Source organism: Phocoena phocoena, chromosome X (assembly GCF_963924675.1).
Source record: "Phocoena phocoena chromosome X, mPhoPho1.1, whole genome shotgun sequence".
NCBI lineage: Eukaryota > Metazoa > Chordata > Mammalia > Artiodactyla > Phocoenidae > Phocoena > Phocoena phocoena.
In genome coordinates, this window is record NC_089240.1 from 85,954,224 (window position 1) to 85,977,333 (window position 23,110).

The 23,110-nt window shown below is 38.2% G+C and overlaps 1 protein-coding gene across 1 annotated transcript in view; it reads right to left on the reverse strand.

The window, feature by feature from the left end:
* The window catches only part of ZMAT1 (zinc finger matrin-type 1), a 39,641-nt gene extending 24,315 nt beyond the window's left edge, over nt 1-15,326 (reverse strand). Inside the window, exons 1-2 of the mRNA XM_065901278.1 lie at nt 15,047-15,326; nt 800-906 (exon numbers count right to left, since the gene is read on the reverse strand). Coding sequence (XP_065757350.1) covers nt 800-906; nt 15,047-15,326 — 387 coding nt within the window. The remainder of the gene's footprint in view (nt 1-799; nt 907-15,046) is intronic.
* Nucleotides 15,327-23,110: the final 7,784 nt, after the last annotated feature.

The following is a 23,110-nucleotide window of genomic DNA, read 5'->3' on the forward strand; positions in this document are numbered from 1 at the left end:
ACATAAGGACTGAAATATAGTTGCCAATAAGATTAGCAATGGGCAAAACAAGATGAGGTGTTTAAAAAAGTAGAACTGGCATTATATTTCTTTTAAGTAAATGTATCTAGTACTTTTGTTAACACAGATACCAGATATGAAAATAAATCCAATAGTTCATAATATGATGTAGAAATGGGAGACAACACTAAAAGAAAGGAAAGAACACTGGATATGAAATTAGAAGAAATCATTTTTAAGCTTAGTCATGCCAAGATTATCTATGCAGAATCACTATCCCTCTGGGTTTGTTTTCTAATCAATAAACTAAAGAAGTAAGAACATTATACATTCCTCTTTTAACTCTAGAATTCTATGGTACTGTGCTTAAAAACATGTAGCTAAATCAAGTGCAAGACAAGTTCATTTTGTTTTTATCCTTCATTTACTGTAAAGGAAAACTCTGGAGTTCAATAATATCCCTTGATTCACATTAACTGTTTCCTACACAAGCTTTATAAAACTTCCCTTATATTTACTACAAGGACATGAAGGATATAGTGGCTTGATAGATACAAATGGAGGCAGAATAATGTGAAAAAAAGAAAACATGCTTTGGAGTCAAAAAGGCTAAGTTTAAACCCGAATTCTCCAAACTTAAGCTAGTAAGTTACTGTCCCTCTCTGAGCCAGGTTCCTCATCCATCAAAGGGAAATAACACACAGGATTCTCATAAGAATCAAAAACAGATAATATATGAAGTTTATCTGTTATATTTAAAAACCTATTTTAGATTCTATTCCCAGTATTTTTAACCTACCTCATAATGTGAAATCCTTTGTGATTCAAACTGCAGCACCACTCCACATATATTACAAAAATTATCTGTAAAAAGTTCAGTCTTTTCCTGTTCTTTCCAAGTCATATCTATGAATAAAATAAAGGGTAATGAGACTATATATCACATAAATGAATATTTAGAAGTATCATTTTCATTCTTCAACTACATATTGTTTCATATACCACCTCAAACCTGAGTGCTTGTGAGGCTACAGTAAAAGCTTTTTGCTTATTGAGTATGCAATTTAATATGAGCATAATAAATATGCCTCTAATGTAGGATATAGCAAGTGCTATTTATTTAACATGATAAGCCTAGGCAATACCATTCCAAATGAAAAGTTATGGGGGTACCAGTAACTTCATGAGCTTCGTAGACTGATTTGGGGCACCAATAATGAGCGGCAGGATTAAAAAACCAAGCCTTGGAATTTGTGTTTTATAGTAGACAATCCTTAAAAAGGCATTGTTATAAGACTGTCACTTATCTGGAGCTATGGTTCCAATGTTATCTAAAAATCACACAGAACCACAAAAAAATTTTGCCCACAGTAGGCAAACATTTTCCATTGTTCTACGAACATTAGCACATTCATCTGGCCAAACAAGTCTCACAGAAGCCCCCAAAGCTATAAAGTAATGTTCATATAATACCATCTAGAAGTGTTATTTCTAAATGTTTCTCACTGTAATAAATAACACATGCCAAAATTTTCTGAATTTACACTTGAGGTCCACACTTCTATCTAAACTTCTTAACAGCTGCAATGTATTCCCCCCAAATTTATTAGTGCATCTATAAATCACAAAACATCAAAATTTTGTTTGCTATTTGGCTATTTAAATGAATAAGCTGATACCACACATACTTTCACAGAGAAAGGCCAATGATATATTAAATGGATAAAAAGTTGTAGAACAATAAATACAATACATCCATTTCCAACACTAACAAAAATTAAATATACATCACATATAAAAAATATGGAAAGATATAAATTAAATTTAAAAGTGATTAACTTTGGGAAGTGGGGCTAGAAAAGGAAGAAAGGGAGAAAATTTAACATTTTATTTTCTGTACAACTGTTTTCTTTCAATTTTTGCAAGAATTATGTAGGACTTTCTATTTAAAAACCTTTAGAGGTATTTATTTTAAAAGTTGTGTTGGATATCTACAACTAAGCTTTGTTTTCAGTACCACTGTATGGATTAAAATGCTTACTTAAATTGCATGCTCAAGATAATAATAACTGTAACTAGGAACATGTCAAAAACAAGTTGATGAACACATAAAAATTTATCCCTATAATATATAGTATCCTCTCTGAATTATTTTTAGGTTGTTTTAAAATATATGATTTCTCTAACTTTGACTCTTAAAGTCAGCAAGGTAGAGAGTTTAACTAAAATGTATTTCAGGACTTGCCTTGTTTCAGAATTAACTACTATATGCAATCTGAGCATAGTGATAAGATATTGAGCTTCCTATTAAATTCTTTAATAATAAGTAAATATTATCATTTGGTGGCAATATAACTTGTTACAGAGGGAAAGTTTCCATTAAGAAGACAAAAGGAAACTACTAATTTAGAGGTTCAACAATTCCTAAAATGTAACTTATTTCTTTCCTAGATCAACCTTTAATTCCAGATTTCCCCACTTCTAATAGTCAAAATTTGACACTGACACTCAAGTTGGGAAATATGAAGGCTAAGTATTTTAACCTAGCCTTTCATTACTGGTGACCCAGATAAATTTCCATGAAGTCCATGAAGTTACTGGTACCCCTACAACTTTCCCTTTAGAATGGTATTACCTAGACTTATTGCCTTTGACTCATTTTCTCAAACAAGATCTTGGTCTGTTTTTCTTTATTAAGTGGCATAATATTCCAGACTCAAAATCTCAGCCATTCTGCTCCCCAGCAAATCACTGTTTCATGTCAATTCTAGCTTATAACATTATCTGATATCCATCTCTTCCTTTTAATTCCCCATAACACTACCCAAGTTCAGGTCCTCAATGTCTTGCACATCATTTAGCTTTATTGGTATTTACTGAGGTTAGTTTCAAAGTACTATGGTACACATTTTGGAAAGAGATAAGAAAAAAGAAAGAGCACTTATTGAAGGCCCTCTATGTGTAAACAAGATAATAGCTTACCCCTTTAGTTCTTTAAATAAATCTGCAAGGTAAATGATATTTGCCACATTCTGAAGGTTAGGAAATTAGGATTCACTGAAATCGAAATAACTTGTCACATGTGTGGAGTGGAACTTTGTTTTACCTTGACTTTTTTCCATTATAAATACATGACTGTTCCACATGTTGGAAATGACACAGCAAGTGAATAACTCCTAATCTCAAGGAATTTACAACTTAGTAAGAAAGATGTGTATAGCAAGAAACATGGGGACTTCACTGGTGGTCCAGTGGTGAGGACTCTACACTCCCAATGCAGGGGCCTGGGTTCAATCCCTGGTGGGGGAACTAGATCCCACATTCCGCAACTAAGAGTTCGCATACCACAACTGAAAAATCCTGCATGCCGCAACTAAAAATTCTGCATGCAGCAACGAAGATCCCGCAGGCCACAACTAAAGATCCCCGTGCCGCAACTAAGACCTGGTGCAGTTAAATTAATTAATTATTTTTAAAAAGAACTATGATTCCAAGATCAAAATGTCATAAGTGATTTAAGACATAAGGTACAGTGGGTTCCTGCTGAGGAGTTTGGGAAAAGCTTTCTAGAGGTGAACAGGTATTGAACTAAGCTTTAAAAGATGAATAAAATTCAGATAAAAAGAGTGGAAAAAAGGTACCTGGGGATACACAAGAATATGAAAGACAATAATTGAAAGCTTGGAATGAGGCCAAATCATAATTGGCTTCATCAGGGCATTTGGACTTAATTCTGCATTCAACAAAGGAAAAGAAGTGATTAAAAAGGGATATGAGAGGAGCTTCAAGATGATGGAAGAGTAAGATGCGGAGATCACCTTCCTCCCCACAAATACATCAGAAATACATCTACATGTGGAACAACTCCTACAGAACACCTACTGAACGCTGGCAGAACACCTCAGACCTCCCAAAAGGCAAGAAACTGCCCACGTACCTGGGTAGGGCAAGAGAAAAAAGAAAAAACAGAGATAAAAGAATAGGCACGGGACCTGCACCACTGGGAGGGAGCTGTGAAGGAGGAAAGTTTTCCAAACACAAGGAAGGTCCTTCCCGGACAGAGACTGCAGGCGGTGGAGGGGGGCAGCTTCGGAGCCACGGAGGAGAGTGCATCAACAGGGGAGCAGAGATGAGCATGAGACGCTAAGGCTGCTGCTGCAGCAATCAAGAAGCCTGTATGCAAGCACAGGTCACTATCCACACCTCCCCTACCGGGAGCCTGTGCAGCCCGCCACTGCCAGGGTCCCGGGATCCAGGAACAACTTTCCCAGGAGAACACACAGCGCGCCTCAGGCTGTTGCAAGGTCACGGGGGTCTCTGCCGCTGCAGGCTCAGCCCACATCTGTACCCCTACCTCCCCCCGGCCTGAGTGAGCCAGAGCCCCCGAATCAGCTGCTCCTTTAACCCTGTCCTGTCTGAGTGAAGAACAGAAGCCTTCAGGCGACCTACACACAGATGCGGGGCCAAATCCAAACCTGAACCCTGGGAGCTGTGCGAACAAAGAAGAGAAAGGGAAATCTCTCCCAGCAGCCTCAGGAGCAGCGCATTAAATCTCCACAATCAACTTGATGTACCCTGCATCTGTGGAATACCTGAATAGACAACGAATCATCCCAAATTGAGGAGGTGGACTTTGGGAGCAATGATATGTATATTTTTCTCTTTTTGTGAGTGTTTATGTGTATGCTTCTGTGTGTGATTATTGTCTGTACAGCTTTGCTTTCACCATTTACCCTAGGGTTCTGTCTGTCCGTCTTTTTTTTTTATTACTTAAAATTTTTTTCTTAATAATTATTTTTTTAATTTATTTTATTTCAGGTATTAATTTTTTATTTATTTTACTTTATTTTATTTTATCTTCTTCTTTCTCTCTTCCTTTTCTCCCTTTTATTCTGAGCTGCGTGGAGGACAGGCTCTTGGTGCTCCAGCCAGGCGTCAGCGCTGGGCCACTGAGGTGGGACAGCCAAGTTCAAGACACTGGTCCAAAAGAGACCTCCCAGCTTCACATAATATCAAACGGCAAAAATCTCCCAGAGATCTCCATCTCAACGACAAAACCCAACTCCACTCAATGACTAGCAAGCTACAGTGCTGGACAACCTGTGCCAAACAACTAGCAAGACAGGAACATAACCCCATCCATTAGCACAGAAGCTGCCTAAAATCATAATAAGGCCACAGACACCCCAAAACACACCACCAGATGTGGAACTTCCCACCAGACAGAGAAGATCCAGCCTCATCCACCAGAACACAGGCACGAGTCCCCTCCACCAGGAAGCCTACACAACCCACTGAGTCAACCTTAGCCACTGGGGACAGACACCAAAAACAATGGAAACTACGACCTGCAGCCTACGAAAAGGACACCCCAAACACAGTAAGTTAAGCAAAATGAAAAGACAGAGAAACACACAGCAGATGAAGAGGCAAGGCAAAACCCCACCAGACCTAACAAATGAAGAGGAAACAGGCAGTCTACCTGAAAAGGAATTCAGAAAAATGATAGCAAAGATGATCCAAAATATCGGAAATAGAATGGAGAATATACAAGAAACATTTAACAAGGACCTAGAAGAACTAAAGAGCAAACAAACAGTGATGAACAACAAAATAAATGAAATTAAAAATTCTCTAGAAGGGAACAATAGCAGAATAACTGAGGCAGAAGCACGGATAAGTGACCTGGAAGATAAAATAGTGGAAATAACTACTGCAGAGCAGAATAAAGAAAAAAAAATGAAAAGAATTGAGGACAGTCTCAGAGATCTCTGGGACAACATTAAGCGCACCAACATTCGAATTATAGGGGTCCCAGAAGAAGAAGAGGAAAACAAAGGTACTGAGAAAATATTTGAAGAGATTACAGTTGAAAACTTCCCTATTATGGGAAAGGAAATAGTTAATTAAGTCCAGGAAGTGCAGAGAGTCACATACAGGATAAACCCAAGGAGTAACACACCAAGACACATATTAATCAAACTATCAAAAATTAAATACAAAGAAAAAATATAAAAAGCAGCAAGGGAAAAACAACAAATAACACATAAGGGAATCCCCAAAAGGTTAAAAGCTGATCTTTCAGCAGAAACTCTGCAAGCCAGAAGGGAGAGTCAGGACATATATAAAGTGATGAAGGAGAAAAGCCTACAACCAAGATTACTCTACCCAGCAAGGATCTCATTCAGAATGAAGGAGAAATTAAAACCTTTACAGACAAGCAAAAGCTAAGAGAATTCAGCACCACCAAACCAGCTTTACAACAAATGCTAAAGGAACTCCTCTAGGCAGGAAACAAAACAGAAGGAAAAGACCTACAATAATAAACACAAAACAATTAAGAAAGTGGTAATAGGAACTTACATATCACTGATTACCTTAAATGTAAATAGATTAAATGCTGCAACCAAAAGACATAGATTGGCTGAATGGATACAAAAACAAGACCCATATATATGCTGTCTAAAAGTGACCCACTTCAGACCTAGGGACACATACAGACTGAAAGTGAGGGGATGGAAAAGGATATTCCATGCAAATGGAAATCAAAAGAAAGCTGGAGTAGCAATTCTCAAATTAGACAAAATAGACTTTAAAACAAAGACTGTTACAAGAGACAAAGAAGTACACTACATTATGATCAAGGGATCAATCTAAGAAGAAGATATAACAATTGTAAATATTTATGCACCCAACATAGGAGCACCTCAATACATAAGGCAAATACTAACAGCTGTAAAAGGGGAAATCAACAGTAACACAATCATAATAGGGGACTTTAACACCCCTCTTTCACCAATGGACAGATCATCCAAAATGAAAATAAATAAGGAAACACAAGCTTTAAATGATACATTAAACACGATGGACTTAATTGATATCTATAGGACATTCCATCCCAAAAAAACAGAATACACATTCTTCTCAAGTGCTCATGGAACATTCTACAGGACAGATCATATCTTGGGTCACAAAGCAAGCCTTGATAAATTTAGGAAAATTGAAATTGTATCAAGTACCTTTTCCGACCACAACGGTATGAAACTAGATATCAATTTCAGGAAAAAATCTGTAAGAAAAACAAACACATGGAGGCTAAACAACACACTACTTAATAAACAAGAGATCACTGAAGATATCAAAGAGGAAATCAAATAATACCTAGAAACAGATGACAATGAAAACACGACGACCCAAAACTTATGGGATGCAGCAAAAGCAGTTCTAAGAGGGAAGTTTATAGCAATACAATCCTACCTTAAGAAACAAGAAACATCTCAAATAAAAAACGTAACCTTACACCTAAAGCAATTAGAGAAAGTAGAACAAAAAAACCCCAAAGTTAGCAGAAGGAAAGAAATCATAAAGATCAGATCTGAAATAAATTAAAAAAGAACTGAAGGAAACAATAGCAAAGATCAATAAAACTAAAAGCCAGTTCTTTGAGGAGATAAAAAAGTGGAGAAACCATTAGCCACACTTATCAAGAGAAAAAGGGAGAAGACTCAAATCAATAGAATTAGAAATGAAAAAGGAGAAGTAACAACTGACACTGCAGAAATACAGAGGATCATGCGAGATTACTACAAGCAACTCTATGCCAATAAAATGGACATACTGGAAGAAATGGATAAATTCTTTGAAATGCACAACCTTCCGAGACTGAAGGAGGAAGAAATAGAAAATATGATCAGACCAATCACAAGCACTGAAATTGAAACTGTGATTAAAAATCTTCCAACAGGGGCTTCCCTGGTGGCGCAGTGGTTGAGAGTCTGCCTGCCGATGCAGGGGACATGGGTTTGTGCCCCAATCCGGGAAAATCCCACATGCCATGAAGTGGCTAGGCCCATGAGCCACGGCCACTAAGCCTGTGTGTCCGGAGCCTGTGCTCCGCAACGGGAGAGGCCACAAGAGTGAGAGGCCCACGTACCGCAAAAAAAAAAAAAAATCTTCCAACAAAAAAAAGCCCAAGACCAGATGGCTTCACAGGCAAATTCTATCAAACATTTAGAAAAGAGCTAACACCTATCCTTCTCAAACTCTTCCAAAATATAGCAGATGGAGGAACACTCCCAAACTCATTCTATGAGGCCACCATCACTGTGATACCAAAACCAGACAAAGATGTCAAAAAGAAAGAAAACCACAGGCCAATATCACTGATGAACATAGATGCAAAAATCCTCAACAGAATACTAGCAAACAGAATCCAACAGCACATTGAAAGGATCATACACCATGATCAACTGGGGTTTATCCCAAGAATGGAAGGATTCGTCAATATACGCAAATCAATCAACGTGATACACCATATCAACAAATTGAAGGAGAAAAACCATATGGCCATCTCAATAGATGCAGAGAAAACTTTTGACATAATTCAACACCCATTTATGATAAAAACCCTCCAGAAAGTTGGCATAGTGGGAACATTTCTCAACATAATAAAGGCCATATATGACAAACCCACAGCCAACATCATCCTCAATGCTGAAAAACTGAAAGCATTTCCACTAAGATCAGGAACAAGACAAGGTTGCCCACTCTCACCACTCTTACTCAACATAGGTTTGGAAGTTTTAGCCACAGCAATCAGAGAAGAAAAGGAAATAAAAGGAATCCAAATTGCAGAAGAAGAAGTAAAGCTGTCACTGTTTGCAGATGACATGATACTATAAATAGAGAATCCTAAAGATGCTACCAGAAAACTCTGAGAGCTAATCAATTAATTTGGTAAAGTACTAGGATAGAAAATTAATGCACAGAAATCTCTGCATTCCTATACACTAATGATGAAAAATCTTAAAGAGAAATTAAGAAAACACTCCAATTTACCATTGCAACAGAAAGAATAAAATATCTAGGAATAAAGCTACCTAAGGAGACAAAAGACATGTATGCAGAAAATTATAAGACACTGATGAAAAAAAATAAAGTTGATATAAATAGGATATAAATAGATGGAGAGATATACCATGTTCTTGGATTGGAAAAATCAACATTATGCAAATGACTCTACTACCCAAAGAAATCTACAGATTCAATGCAATCCCTATCAAACTACCACTGGCATTTTTCACAGAACTAGAACAAAAAATTTCACAATTTGTATGGAAACATAAAAGACCCAGAATAGCCAAAGCAATCTTGAGAAAGAAAAACCGGGCTGGAGGAATCAGGCTCCCTGACTTCAGCCTATTCTACAAAGCTACAGTAATCAAGACAGTGTGCTACTGGCACAGAAACAGAAATACAGATCAAAGGAACAGGATAGAAAGCCCAGAGGTAAACCCACGCACATATGGTCACCTTATCTTTGATAAAGGAGGCAAGAATATACAGTGGAGAAAAGACAGCCTCTTCTACAAGTGGGGCTGGGAAAACTGGACAGCTACATGTAAAAGAATGAAATTAGAACACTTCCTAACACCAAACACAAAAATAAGCTCAAAATGGATTAAAGACCTAAATGTAAGGCCAGAAACTATCAAACTCTTAGAGGAAAACATAGGCAGAACACTCTATGACATAAATCACAGCAAGATCCTTTTTGACCCACGTCCTAGAGAAATGGAAATAAAAACAAAAATAAACAAATTGGAGCTAATGAAACTTAAAAGCTTTTGCACAGCAAAGGAAACCATAAAGAAGATGAAAAGACAACCGTCAGAATGGGAGAAAATATTTGCAAATGGAGCAACTGACAAAGGATTAATCTCCAAAATTTACAAGCAGCTCATGCAGCTCAATATCAAAAAATCAAACAACCCAGTCCAAAAATGGGCAGAAGACCTAAATAGACATTTCTTCAAAGAAGATATACAGATTGCCAACAAACACATGAAAGAATGCTCATCTTCATTAATCATTAGAGAAATGCACATCAAAACTACAATGAGATATCATCTCACACTGGTCAGAATGTCCATCATTAAAAAATGTACAAACAATAAATGCTGGAGAGGGTGTGGAGAAAAGGGAACCCTCTTGCACTTTGGTGGGAGTGTAAATTCATACAGCCACTATGGAGAACAGTATGGAGGTTCCTTCAAAAACTAAAAATAGAACTACCATAAGACCCAGGAATCCTACTACTGAGCATATACCCTGAGAAAACCAAAATTCAAAAAGAGTCATGTACCAAAATGTTCACTGCAGCACTATTTACAATAGCCAGGTCATGGAAGCAACCTAAATGCCCATCGACAGACAAACAGATAAAGAAGTTGTGGTACATATATACAATGGAATATTTCTCAGCCATAAGAAAGAACGAAACTGAGTCATTTGTTGAGACGTGGATGGACCTAGCGACTGTCATACAGAGTGAAGTAAGTCAGAAAAACAAATATTGTATATTAACGCCTGTATGTGAAAATGGTACAGATGAACCAGTTTGCAGGGCAGAAGTTGCGACACAGATGCAGAGAACAGACGTGTGGACACCAAGGGGGGAAAACCATGGTGGGGTGGGGATGGTTGTGTGCTGAATTGGGTGATTGTGATTGACATGTATACACTGATGTGTATAAAACTGATGACTAATAAGAACCTGCAGTATAAAAAAAACAAAGAAAAACAACTAATACTAAACTTTCTTTGGGTTATTTGTATGGAAATACATTAATATAAATGTTTTAGACATTACATGAAATTTCTAAAAATCTTGTATGTTCTGGTATAATGTTATATGTCATAATTCTAGTTATTACTTTAAAATGTATATTTCAGAAATAACTAAATATCCTTGTCAATTGCATTAATATGAACTTTCATCAAATCTTTAACCATGGTCATTTTTAAGTCTTTTGTCATTTACAGACAGTTCTGGGTGTACTCTGATGCTTTCACAAAAATGTTCCTATAAAAGGGTTTCATCTTCAAGGTGTTCATGGAAAAGACTCTGACAAATACAGGTTTCTGGTAACTGAGTATACTGCTGAACTGAATGAATAAGCATTTTCAAAACTCTAATGGAAAACTGGTGAATTCATAAAAGTGCTAACAAAAGGTCAAGATGAAAAAAAATTAATTACATGGGACTCAGTGAACTGATGAGGATGATTATAATTTTTGTGACCTTTTGTTTGAATAAAAGAAAAATCCCACAGGGACTCAAGAGACAAAAAAATATAGAAATCAATTTTCACTGCAAAGTAAAGGAGCTGTTACAGTGGAGGATTACTGGACTGAATGGCAATATTATGAAATAGTATGAGTGTGTTTCGTGTTTGGTAATTGCAATCGTTGCTTTTGTTGTGGTCATCCATTTACAATGTTTGGTGTCAGTTTATTTATCTCTTGTAAAAATAAAATACAGTGAAAAATAAAACCTATGATTTTGATTTTAAAATTTTAATTATTTTGCTCTTTTTATAAAATCTTCAGTTTATGAGCGAATGAATGTATGTTTCATAGTAGTTTAAAATACTTCATGTGACATTGGAAGATTGTCTCAATTTGGAAAGCAAAGCAATTATGCCAGTAGGTACTCAATCAATGACAAATGTTGTTTATTAGATAACTGCTAAGAATATATTTTATAAATTAACCCATATAATGCTTTATCAGTATTATGGTCTATCTGATGATTGTTAAATATGCCAACAACTTCAAGTGTTAAATAAATTGCTTCAGTCTGGAAAAAAATTAATTCTAACAGTTGGCTAATTATTCTTCCTTAGTACTAACATTAGATATATAATATAATGTGTTTTAGTGTGCCTATAGTATTTGAAACACCATGGGCAAAGTACAGATTTACAGTAAACGATGGTGGAGCCTTGATAGTTTAGGAGTCTGGCTAGTTACCCTTAAAACTGCTTTTTCCCCAATTATTTTTTTATTTTATAATTTTACTATCAAGCACTACTATTGGGCTCTATAATATAGCTGTGTCTAGTGCGCCTGTATATTCTGGGCACTGAACCAAGTGCCTGGCACAGGTGCATGTGAGCCTGTGCACACGTGCACACACACAGGTGTTCAATAAATGATTCCTGAACAAATGAAGGAAAGGCTATTAACTAGGTTTTCTTATGCTGCACTTGAACTTACTGAATAACATCAAGACAAAGGAAAGTCTTGTTAGGTAATGGCTGTGCAAACAGATCATTAACTAAATTAAATGCCAGCATGTCCTCCAATCTAAAAGAGAATCCATTTAATAATTTCTTTTTCTTAAAAGGAAGAGGGAAATAAACAAGAGGGCTTTTGTTTATTTTTGTTTTGATTTTTACTATGATCACATGGCAACATCAATACTGGATGAATATTCAGTTTTGAGCCATTAAACATTTTTGAAAAACTTCACTGAATGAAATGTGAAGGGTCCCTCAAACTCTCATGAGTCCCCTTGCCATGAATTTGGGGTAGGTATGTGCTTTTTTCATGTGTGTTCACTTGGCATTTCTTTTATTTGTTGATTGTTTTTATGCTGATTGCCCAATTTCCCACTTGTAACCTTTCAGAGTTTCTAATCTTCCTTGCTTGGCAATCTCTAATCTCCACTGATATTTGCTCATTACCAACCCCAAGACAGATGAAATCCTCCGGAATGTTGACTACAGTTGAAAATGGATCAGCAAATGCTTTATCAAACAACTTTTAATGGTCCTATCTGGAGTGGATTTATAATAATCTGAATCTTGACAATTCTTTGCCACCTGTTAGAGCCATCTCTTAACTAAGACTTAAAAAAATAAACAAGCAAAAGACATTGGCACACCACCAAGAAACATTTTTCTCTCTTCTCTTTTAGCCACTATCATAATTGGTAACCACTTATGACATTTATAAATATCTAAACAAAAATATTTTGAGACCTAATAGTGTTTTGGACAGTGTACTATATCAAATATGCAAAATTTGTTAGGTGAAAATTTAAGAGTTTTGGTTTGGACTGAACAGTTAATGAAGGATATTTACCCAAAATGAAATGGTAAGAGATAATTTTTAGGTAGCAATTATATTTGGTTTCTCATATCTTAGTAAATTGTCTCAACACTTACAACACAGATTTCATTACTCACTGAATGTCAGGTCATAACTCTCGATGAAGGTTTCTATGGCTTATGAATCACTGTTCCAGTGTACAGCCATGGAAATGCCATCGAAAGATTATCAATGCAGAACTGCAAAATCATGGTTCATGCTTTCAGATCTGAAATCAACCTCGAGTTTGGCTACTCCATTACCTCTATTTAAAAAATGTCAAGACCCAAATCCAGGAAGCTTGGGATCTGTTCAGGGTCAGAAAAATCTAGCGGATAAACTAACAACAGAAGCTAGATTCACTACGCCAGACCCCTATTCAAGGGCTCTCCTCATTTTTACCAGCTAGTAGTAGTACAGACAGGGTATTGATGCTACTTTCTGAATTTATATCTCTTAAAGCCATTAATACTTGCATATCAAAGATAATGCAACCAAGCCAGTCACAGAGCCAGGCAAAAAGGCATTTTTCCATAAGATGCTGGTCCTAAACCTTACTGTGAAAAGGCCATGAGAGCCAAACTGAATTGTGATCTTCACCCCTGAAAAACTGTTCTCTCCTTCCTGCTGGTTATAGACAGAAACTTTGGTATAAAAACAAAAAATCCAGGAGATTTCATACTTTCATCCCAGAACAACTGTACAAATGCAGCCTGACTGAATGCACTAAATAATAGTCTTTCAAAAGTTGCTTTCAGTAAGAGAGTTAATAAATTAAAAAAACATCATGTTACAGTGTATTTCTAACTTCCATATTTAGTAAGTGCCATTTATGTAATGTGCATATGACAAATATTGTAAGGGATTTTTTTTTACTGCTTTGCCATTCCTCCAAAGTGAAAGGAGTCAAAGGTTATGGGATATATAATTTAAGAATGTGAAGAGAAAATTATTTTTATGGGAAAATTTTAATGCAGTGTCCTCCTAAGAAAAAGTAACTTACATTATTTTACTCTATTTTGGCGTCCACGATCTTTCACTTTGGAGGCAAATTAGCAGCATACAGTGACACAGAATATACTGGAAATAATTATGAACTTTACTATGGCAAAATGCTTTACTGAGATCTTCTGCGGTGGACTTGGTCTCAACCACCTAAGAAGCATTTCCAATACTGCTTTAAAACACATTTCAATGGCAAATTTTACAGTTTGCTATTAGTAGGCTGTTTACAAGTATATAATATACTTTGTGTGAACTAAATACCACTTCTACTGAAATAGTCAAGAAATATCTTTTTATGTTAGGAGTAATACCTGTTGGTAGGTACAAAAGCACTTATTAAAACCAAAACCACCTTAAAGATGGGCATGAAAACCTTGCTTTATAAGGTCACACCCTCAAATAGCCAAAGAAAATTCTAAAATCTGTGCTTCTCCCTCTCTTCTTTCCTCAGCACAACCCCCTCCACCAGACCCTACGATCCTAAAATCCAACCGATCCTACCTTAAAGCTCAATATACACTCTAACCTCCCCAAATGTCTAATGTTGTCTCTCCTTACGTACACTACTGCAAGTTTCTATGCTGCGAGATGCTGAATTTCCCCAAAGGGAGATTTCCTCCCTCTCGTTTCTTTGGCCTTTTCTCTCTCATCTCTGCCCCTTCTCTCCGTCAGTCCCCCTTCCCTTACCCTGACCTTCTAGTTCCACTGCACTTTTCTACCTTGCCTCCTCCGCTTTCACCAAATCACACCTCAGCTTCCTACAGAGAATACTAAAGCGCCCTGACTGGGAGAGAAATTATGTGGTATTTTTTTCCCTTCGAACTCCTGCCTTGTGAATACCTGCAGTTCCTTTTCCTGGGGGCCATCCTTCTCGGGGCAGGGGGAGGTAGGGAAGCCCTTCTCTGCTTCGTCCGTCTGGCACATTCGGGGCTACAATGGCGGGGCGGGGCGGGGCGGGGCGGGAAGGGGCGAGGTTGGCCTTTACTGCGCCACAGCAGGTGGGGGGTGGGGCGCTAACGAACCGCGCCCAGTCCGATCTCGGACTGACTGAACTGAGGCAGCGAAGGAGACGGGGCCGCCCCCACACCCCGGGACGGGAACTCACCTTCTCTGAGGCAAGGGCGGGTGTCTACTTTAAAACTACTGTCCCCCCTCCCCGCCGCCGCCATAGTGGAGCCGCCAAAGCCGCCGCCGCCGTCGCCGCAGCCACCGGCAGGCGGGCAGGCAGGGGTGGAGGTGGCGGAGGAGACAGTCACAACCGCTGCCGCCGCCGCCGCCGCCGCCGCGCAGGCGGTGTAGGAGGAGGAGGAGGCGGCAGAGACGGTAGCTTCCTGAGGGGAAGACTCCGCCGCCAGCGGTGTGGCTGTACTCCGTGCCGCCGCCATCGCAGCGAGGCGCGGACAATTGCACTTCGTCTCTTTCCAGTTAAGTTCCTTTGTCTCCGCCTCCTTCTTAGCCCCGCCCCTTGCCCCTCTTCTCTCTTTGGCTCAAGCCTCGTTCTCACTCCTTCTCTCCACCAATAGGAACGCTTCAGATCCGCGGGCCACCCCTCCCCTCCCCCCATGGCTCGGCGTCACCCGCCTCCCTTTGGAGGGGAAGCAACGGTGACCAAGGGCAAAGGGCAAAAAGCGCGGGATGTGAAAGCACGTGGGCCTCACACAGTGAAGCTTCTTCCGTTGGAGGAGCTAATCTAAATCCAATTTAAGGTAAAAAAAATGTCTGGAAACCAATTTATTTCACCCCATATGTTCTCCTGCCTTTCTTACAGCCCTCAGTGAACAGAAATAAGCAGAAGCCTTGGTCATGAAGCGTTTCATCATGGGCCCTAAGGTCCTGCTTAACTATGGATCTACCCATCTAAATTACAATAAAAACCTGGGAATCCAGTACCCAACCAAAAAACTAGAATATTACTTATAATCTGAATCTCCTCACCATCTTTTCCTCAACTTCCAAAGAAACCAATATCTTGATTTATGTTATTATTTCCATACCCCTTTTACATACATTCTAGCCATAGATGTGTGCCTAAACCATGTTGTTTTGTTTTCAAATTTAACAAAAATTTATATATTTTTCTAGGTAGCATTTTGGGGCTTGTTTCTTTCACTAAAATTTTGTTTCTGAGATTCATCCATATAGCTGTAGTTCACTCACTGTCAATGCTGTACAATATCCAACCATTTCTCTGTTGATGGGTATGTATCATGGTGCATCTGTGCAAAAGTTTCTCTTGGGTATGCTCTCCTTTCCAGTCTCACTTCCATTGCCCTATTTCAAGTACTCATCATCTCTTGCCAGAACTATGACATCTGCCCCACTGGTCTCCTTTTCTCTGATCTCAAACCCTCCAATCTATTTCCATTTTGCTGCCATTTATCAATAGCTCACCTTTGCTTGTTAGACAGTCAAAGGACACACCTTTGCACTATTAGTCTCCCCTCTTACTTCCTTATCTCATCCCCTTCCACTGCCCCCACCTCCCCACACTTCTTTTACTTTATTATTTAGCTGTATTAAATCTTCTTACAGATTCCTATAAAAACTGTTATTTCATGATGTAATGCTATTGTATATATTGCTCTTTCTTCCTGAAATGCCCCTTCCCCCACATTAGGCACCTTCCTACTGAATCCTTATACACCCCTGGAAACACAAATAATACATCACTTCTTCCAGGTAACATGTCCTGTCCCTGCTTAGACTTAATTCCACCCTCCTCTGTGCTACACCTATATCTTGTGCACATTTTTATTGTGTGCCTCTCTTGTCCATAGCCTGGGACCATTTTGAGACAAAAGACTGTTTTATTTCTGACTTCTCATGGTCCAGCACAGTAAAGTCCTAGGGCAAAGGTCAAAAACCAGTGGTCCCCAAGCCTAGGTCCCTAAGTCCTTAGGTCTGGTCCACAGATATGTTTTAACTGCACAATTATTTATTTACTTGCCTGTCAACATTTGAAAGGGGCATTTCATACAAAAGAAAAAAGTCTCTTAAAAGCATTTGAAGATTTGGCAGTATTGGTTGTGTATTCCTGACTGGCAACAACTGGCTGGAGCTGAATAGCAAATTCAGAGACTTGGAGTGCTAGGCTCTTAAGGACATTTTCTATGTTGTTTTTGTGGTTCAATAATTTACCCAAGATTACCTGAGTCATTAGGTGGTTTCTCTGATGTGCTTTCCTGTCCTTCTCTAAGTTAGTGCAGCATTCACTCATCAAAGAAACTACTGGAAAGATCATGCACAAGAAATATTCCACTGAAATAGCCAGTAGGACAAGGTAAGCATAAAAAGGAGTATTACTTTATTCCTTCCAATATGCGAGGGGGAATCCCTCAAAAGCATTGTTTCTGAAAATACGAATCACAGTCTGCTGTATAAGAACTATTCAGTCAGAATGTCCTGGGAGTGTGCATCACTCAGGATTCAGTCAGCAAAAGAGAAACTGCACTAGGTATTTCGAACAGAAATGATTTAATATAGGGAATCAGGTATTTTTTAAAAATTAGAAAGGTTAGAGGACTAAAACTCAGAGGACTTTTCCGAATACTGTCAGCTAGTATTGGATAGCCTTTCCATACCCTTCTGTGCTCTCCCCTGTGTTGCAGAAGCTGGAAGCCTATGAATTACATTTCCCAGACTTTTTGGCCAGCAGGATTCTGAATATGGTTTAGGTCTCACCAATGGTAAACATTTTAGAATAGAATGGAGATAAAAGCCATTCTTTACATGCACTCCAACAGGTACAAAACATGAGTTTTTGTGGTGGCCTTAACATTCTTCTGCAAGGTTTGCACCCAAAGGCTTTGGAGGACCTGTAAGATTAGCAATGGTTTTCTGGAGCCCGCTGACCTCTGTGTGACAGTTACAATTTCCTGTCTTTGGACTATAGCAGTCAACAAATATTTATTAAATTATAGAGTTACTTCTTCCTTCTTAGGCACTATGGAAAATTCTGTGTCTGCTGTTCAATCAAACAGTAAAAAGAGGGGAGAGGATAATGCATGAAGTAAAAGAAAGTAGTTAATTTTCTGCACATTCCCCAACTCCATTTGGTGACATGCCATAAAACAAAAATGCCACCAAATCTGAGTTATACACTGTGACAATATGCACCTACTTTCCTGTCTTCCTCTTATACTTCTCATTGCTCTCTATGACAGTAATGCTATTAAGTGAATGACAAAGTAATTTCTTTCACAAGACAGAGGAGGTGGAATGGGGCAGAGAGTAACAATTGATGAAAGCCTGCTATGGGCTAGTCTTTTCCCATAATTTCCCAGTCATCTCACAACAGTGATATTACACTGGGCTCATTAACCCTGTTTAAAGAATGCACTCAGCCTCATGGATGTAACTAACTTTTCCATGGTTTTCAATTTAGTGATTGAAATGGTTTGTTTATATCACTGGACCAGAGGGAGGAGGACAGTATTGGTTGAAATGAGTTTTAACTACCAACTCCCCAAATCATAGAGAGAAGACAGGGGTGGGGGGTTGTGGAAGTGGGTCTAAGGTGGAGGTCAAAAATAAATAAAGGAGTGTATCTTTGAATATTTGAGAAATCAATAAGAAAAAGCATACCAATTGCTATTTTGCTATTTCTACAGTGAAACATAATATGCATTGTTTGGAATAATGTGGGGAAATTAAAAATTCATTATTACCAAATACGGTACACTTAAAGATATCAGAAAATGGAAAAAATAATTAGAACATAATTTAGTGGCATATAGCTAGTGTGGTTGACATAATAGGGAGGGTGGGAGGGAGGGAGACGCAAGAGGGAAGAGATATGGGGATATATGTATAGCTGATTCACTTTGTTAAAAAGCAGAAACTAACACACCATTGTAAAGCAATTATACTCCAATAAAGATGTTAAAAAAAAGAATCTAAGTAGAACAGTGATGTTCAAATTTTATCAACAAATAAATCAAAGCTGAAAAACAATGGCAATCAAATATCCGGTTGTTCAACAACAGTAAAATTAAAGAAAAGCAAACAGACACATTGATATGTACAAATAAGAAAGACATAAAATAGCATGTATAATGTGACAAAGTTTTAAACAAAAAATATATACATATGAACATACAGATATAACAACTGAATTATGTACAAACACATAAAATGTATCTGCAGAATACTAAGAGTATTTCATATTTCTCCATTGTTGAAGCAGTAATATAGATAAAATTATGACAGCATAAGATATATCTCATTAGGAATTGATGTTATAGAAGTGTATTTTTATTAATATGAAAATTGTCAAATATCTATACAGTTAAATGAAAAGGAAGTTATACAGAGACTTCACAGAAAGTATATCTGTGTATGCCTAATGTCTTGGTCTCATGGTATACACTTAAGTATATTCTCATTCTTGTTCTCTGCTCCCCACCCCCATCACACAGACACATAGACAGACAGACAGACAGACACCCCCCCACACACACACACAGAGAACTCTCTTGTCAGTCTAGAGAGCGTCTGAGGGGAATATCCTACCATGTGATTTAGCATCCAGATCTCTACCAGAATCACTCTTAATGCTCCATATGCTCCATAAACATACAGAAAATTCTCACTGGTTGGGAACTACAGGGAAGTGTTTTCCTAAACCTAAGTTTATTGTCTATGATGGGTTAAGGGAAGAACAGTTTAGGTATTGGTCACTTTATCACCCAATGGAGTTTGGAGTCAGGGACAAATTTCAGCACCCCACCTTCACTTGTTTCATATGCTTTCCTGACTTCTGACTTTTACATTTTATGTTATCCATCCTCTTTACATCGCCATGCAGCTCTTGCTTTAAGAGACATCAACTGCCCTCTTAGGTCCTATTTAGAGTTGTTCTTTCAGCTAGAGACTACTCAGCATTAAAGTGACAATGAAGTTAAATAAAAGTAATTGCCTAAGTAATAGTATGAGCTAGAAATTTTTTTTAAATTTAGAACTAATCTTACTACCCAGCCAATAATTATTTTCTGTATGTAAATAATGTCAGAATAAATGTCACTGTAGCCATTTTTTGTTGTTGCAAAAGGTGGTATTTCACGTGAGCATTTAAAAAATATTTAGCTCTATTATAGAGAGATTTTATGATACAGGAAGTGTCTGAGAATTTAGTTTGCTGATATCTGGTGTGCGTGTGTGTGCGTGTGTGTGTGTGTGTGTGTGTGTGTGTGTACTGAACAGACCAGATCCACATCTTTGAAATTCTCTTCAACAGAGCCACTCACAAGTCTTTTCTTCAAGAAAGATTTTCTTTTAAAATAGCTCCATTCTAGAAGTGTTTGGGTGAGGGTCTGAATATTTTTACAGGGTCTTGTAAAACTACTCAAAAGCACCACAGGACATTTACTTCACTATAATAATGAGTTGGCATTTATTGGGTGCTGAACATGATGACAGGGAATGTGACCTACTTCAGGTCCTACAAAGACTGATGGGTCTGACTATGGGATACACACCGGCTGGCTCTCACTTTAGCACTCAATCTAACAGACCTACTCCCTTCAGTAATTTGTCTTGTCAGCCTCCAGGGACAGCATAGATGTGAGGTCCGTGGAAGTAAGGATCTTGCAACTCTATAGCAAGTTTATATGGTGATAGTTCACAGAGTCCTTCCCCAAAGGCACCTATAGCCTTTTACTTAACTAATTGTACATTGGGGAACAATTACCCAGGCATATTTAGGCTCTTGGACATGGAGTTCTAGTTGACATTGATGCCTGAAGACCTAAAGCATATTCATGGCTCTCTGTTTGAGAGGGAGCATATGAATTATACCATGTCTGACTCACTGTGGTTCTAATAAGTCTATGAAACAATCTGCTTGGCATCTCCCTGATCCACAAATATATAATTAGAGTAAATGTACATGGCAGGTGGCAGAACCTCCACATCGTTTCCTTAGCCTGTGAGGAAAAAGCTATTATTCTGGGGAAATCCAAGTGGAAGCCTCTGAAATTGCTACTACTCTGGCCAAGACAGTAAATTTTAAAAAAATCTTGTGGGGAGTGGCAGAAATTTGTCCCACTCTTAAAGACTTAGAGGATGCAGTGGTAATAATGCCCATCATTTTCCCACTTAATTTATCAGTCTGGACCATAAAAAGTCCAGAGGGACCATGGAGGAGGAGAGTAAGTCACCACAAACTGAAACAAGTATTAGCCTCAATTGCAGCTGCCATATTGGTTGTGGTATCTTTGCTAGAGCAGATTAACATGGCTTTAAGTACACAGGACATGGCCACTAATCTAACAAATGAGTTCTTTCCCATCTTTACCATGAAGAACGTCCAGGCACAGTTCACATTCACATGATTTGGACAACCTAATTAATGTAAGCCTTTGTCCCAGAGATATGTTAACATTCCAATTCTATTATAACATAGTTTGAAGAGATATGGAACATGTAGATATTCTGCAGAATATTGCTTTGGTCCACTATATAGATGATATCATGTTAATTGGATCAGATAAGAAAGAACTGATAGGTACATTTGAGTCCTTAGTAAAACAGATAATGTTCCAGAGGGTGGGAGATAAAACCATCACAGATTCACATCAGTGAAGTTTTTAGGGGTCTAGTGGTGTTGGGCACACAGGGACAATCTTATGAACGTACAGGATGTATTATAGCATTTTTAGCCATCCACCATCAAGTAGGATAGATAAGACACCAGATAGACCTCTTCAGATTTGGAGGCAGCATATTCCAACCTGGAAATACTGTTCTGACACATTTACTTAGTGGTATGCAAGAATACCAACTTTGAGTTGGGCTTAATTGAGAAAAGGCTCTGTAGTAGGTCCAAGTTGGGGTGTATGCAGCCTTGCTGCTTGGGCCATATGACCCAACAGATCCTATGATATTAAAGGTAGGTACATGTAGAGGGAATAGATGATGTGTACTTTATGGAAAGCCTCAGCAGGATATTTACAACATAATCTCTGATGTCCTGGAGAAAGGGCATGCCATGTGCAATGAAGAATTAGATACCATTCAAAAAAGACCCCCCAGCACATTATTTGGCCTTGGTAGAGACAAAGCACCTGATCCTTTGACACTAAGTGAATATACAGCTAGAATTTCCCATCATGAGCTGAATACAGTCAGACCCACAAAATCATAAACTTGAATGGGTCCAGCAATGATTCATTGTAAATTGGAAGTGATATGGCTGGGATTGGGCATGGGCAGGTCCCCAAAGCACAATTAAACTACTGATGTGGGTGACCCAGCCTCCCAAGTTAGCAAAACTGTTGCATCAGAGACTCAAGTCTCAAGTCACACTTGTGGCCATGGGAGATTCCTTATGACTCGCTTGGAGAAAGAAACATTCATGTGTGGGTTGGCCCAGTATGCAGGTACAAGCTGAACATGGAATGCTGCTGCACTAAGCTTCGCTCAGAGGTAGCCTTGAAAGACATACCCTTTAAGGGTAAAGTTTCCCAATGTGCAGCACTATAGGGAGAGCATCTGGTCATTCACCTTGGTTCAAAGAGAACTGGCCCAAGATAAGAATATATATGAATTCACAGGCAGTGGAGAATAACTTGTCAAGTTGGTCAGGGTCCTGGAAGGAGAAAGATAGAATATCCAGTACAAGAAAATCTGGAGAGGAGTTATGTGGATGGACTAATGGGAGTAGGCAAAAAGTGAACATCTTTGTATTGCATATTAATACCCACTAAAGAGCACCTACCACAGAAGAGGTACTAAACAATCAAGCAGACAGAATAAGCTAGCCAGTTGACCTTAGACAGTTCCTGTTAGAAGCCTACCATAGTGCTAGCAAAATGGTTACTTGAAGGGAGCATTAATATAATTAATGAATTATATTAATCAATTAATATAATTAATGTTCATTAATGAAAATGATGTAGGTTATGTATGGGCCCAACAGTATGTATCTCCTGAATCCATTTCTCTGTTTAGCAGTCTCACTATTATGCTCTGTCACTCTGTCCATCTTTTCCTTTTGGAGATCAGTGGAAAATTTTCTCCTATATCATACTATACAATAATTTCAGGAGTTAGGAAAACACATGAAAGAAAAGAAAATGATAAAAAATATTCTTTTCTTTACCAACTCCATTAGGTAATTTATCCTATAACCACTGAATGTTGAAAACAATGTGAACTGGGACTCGAATGC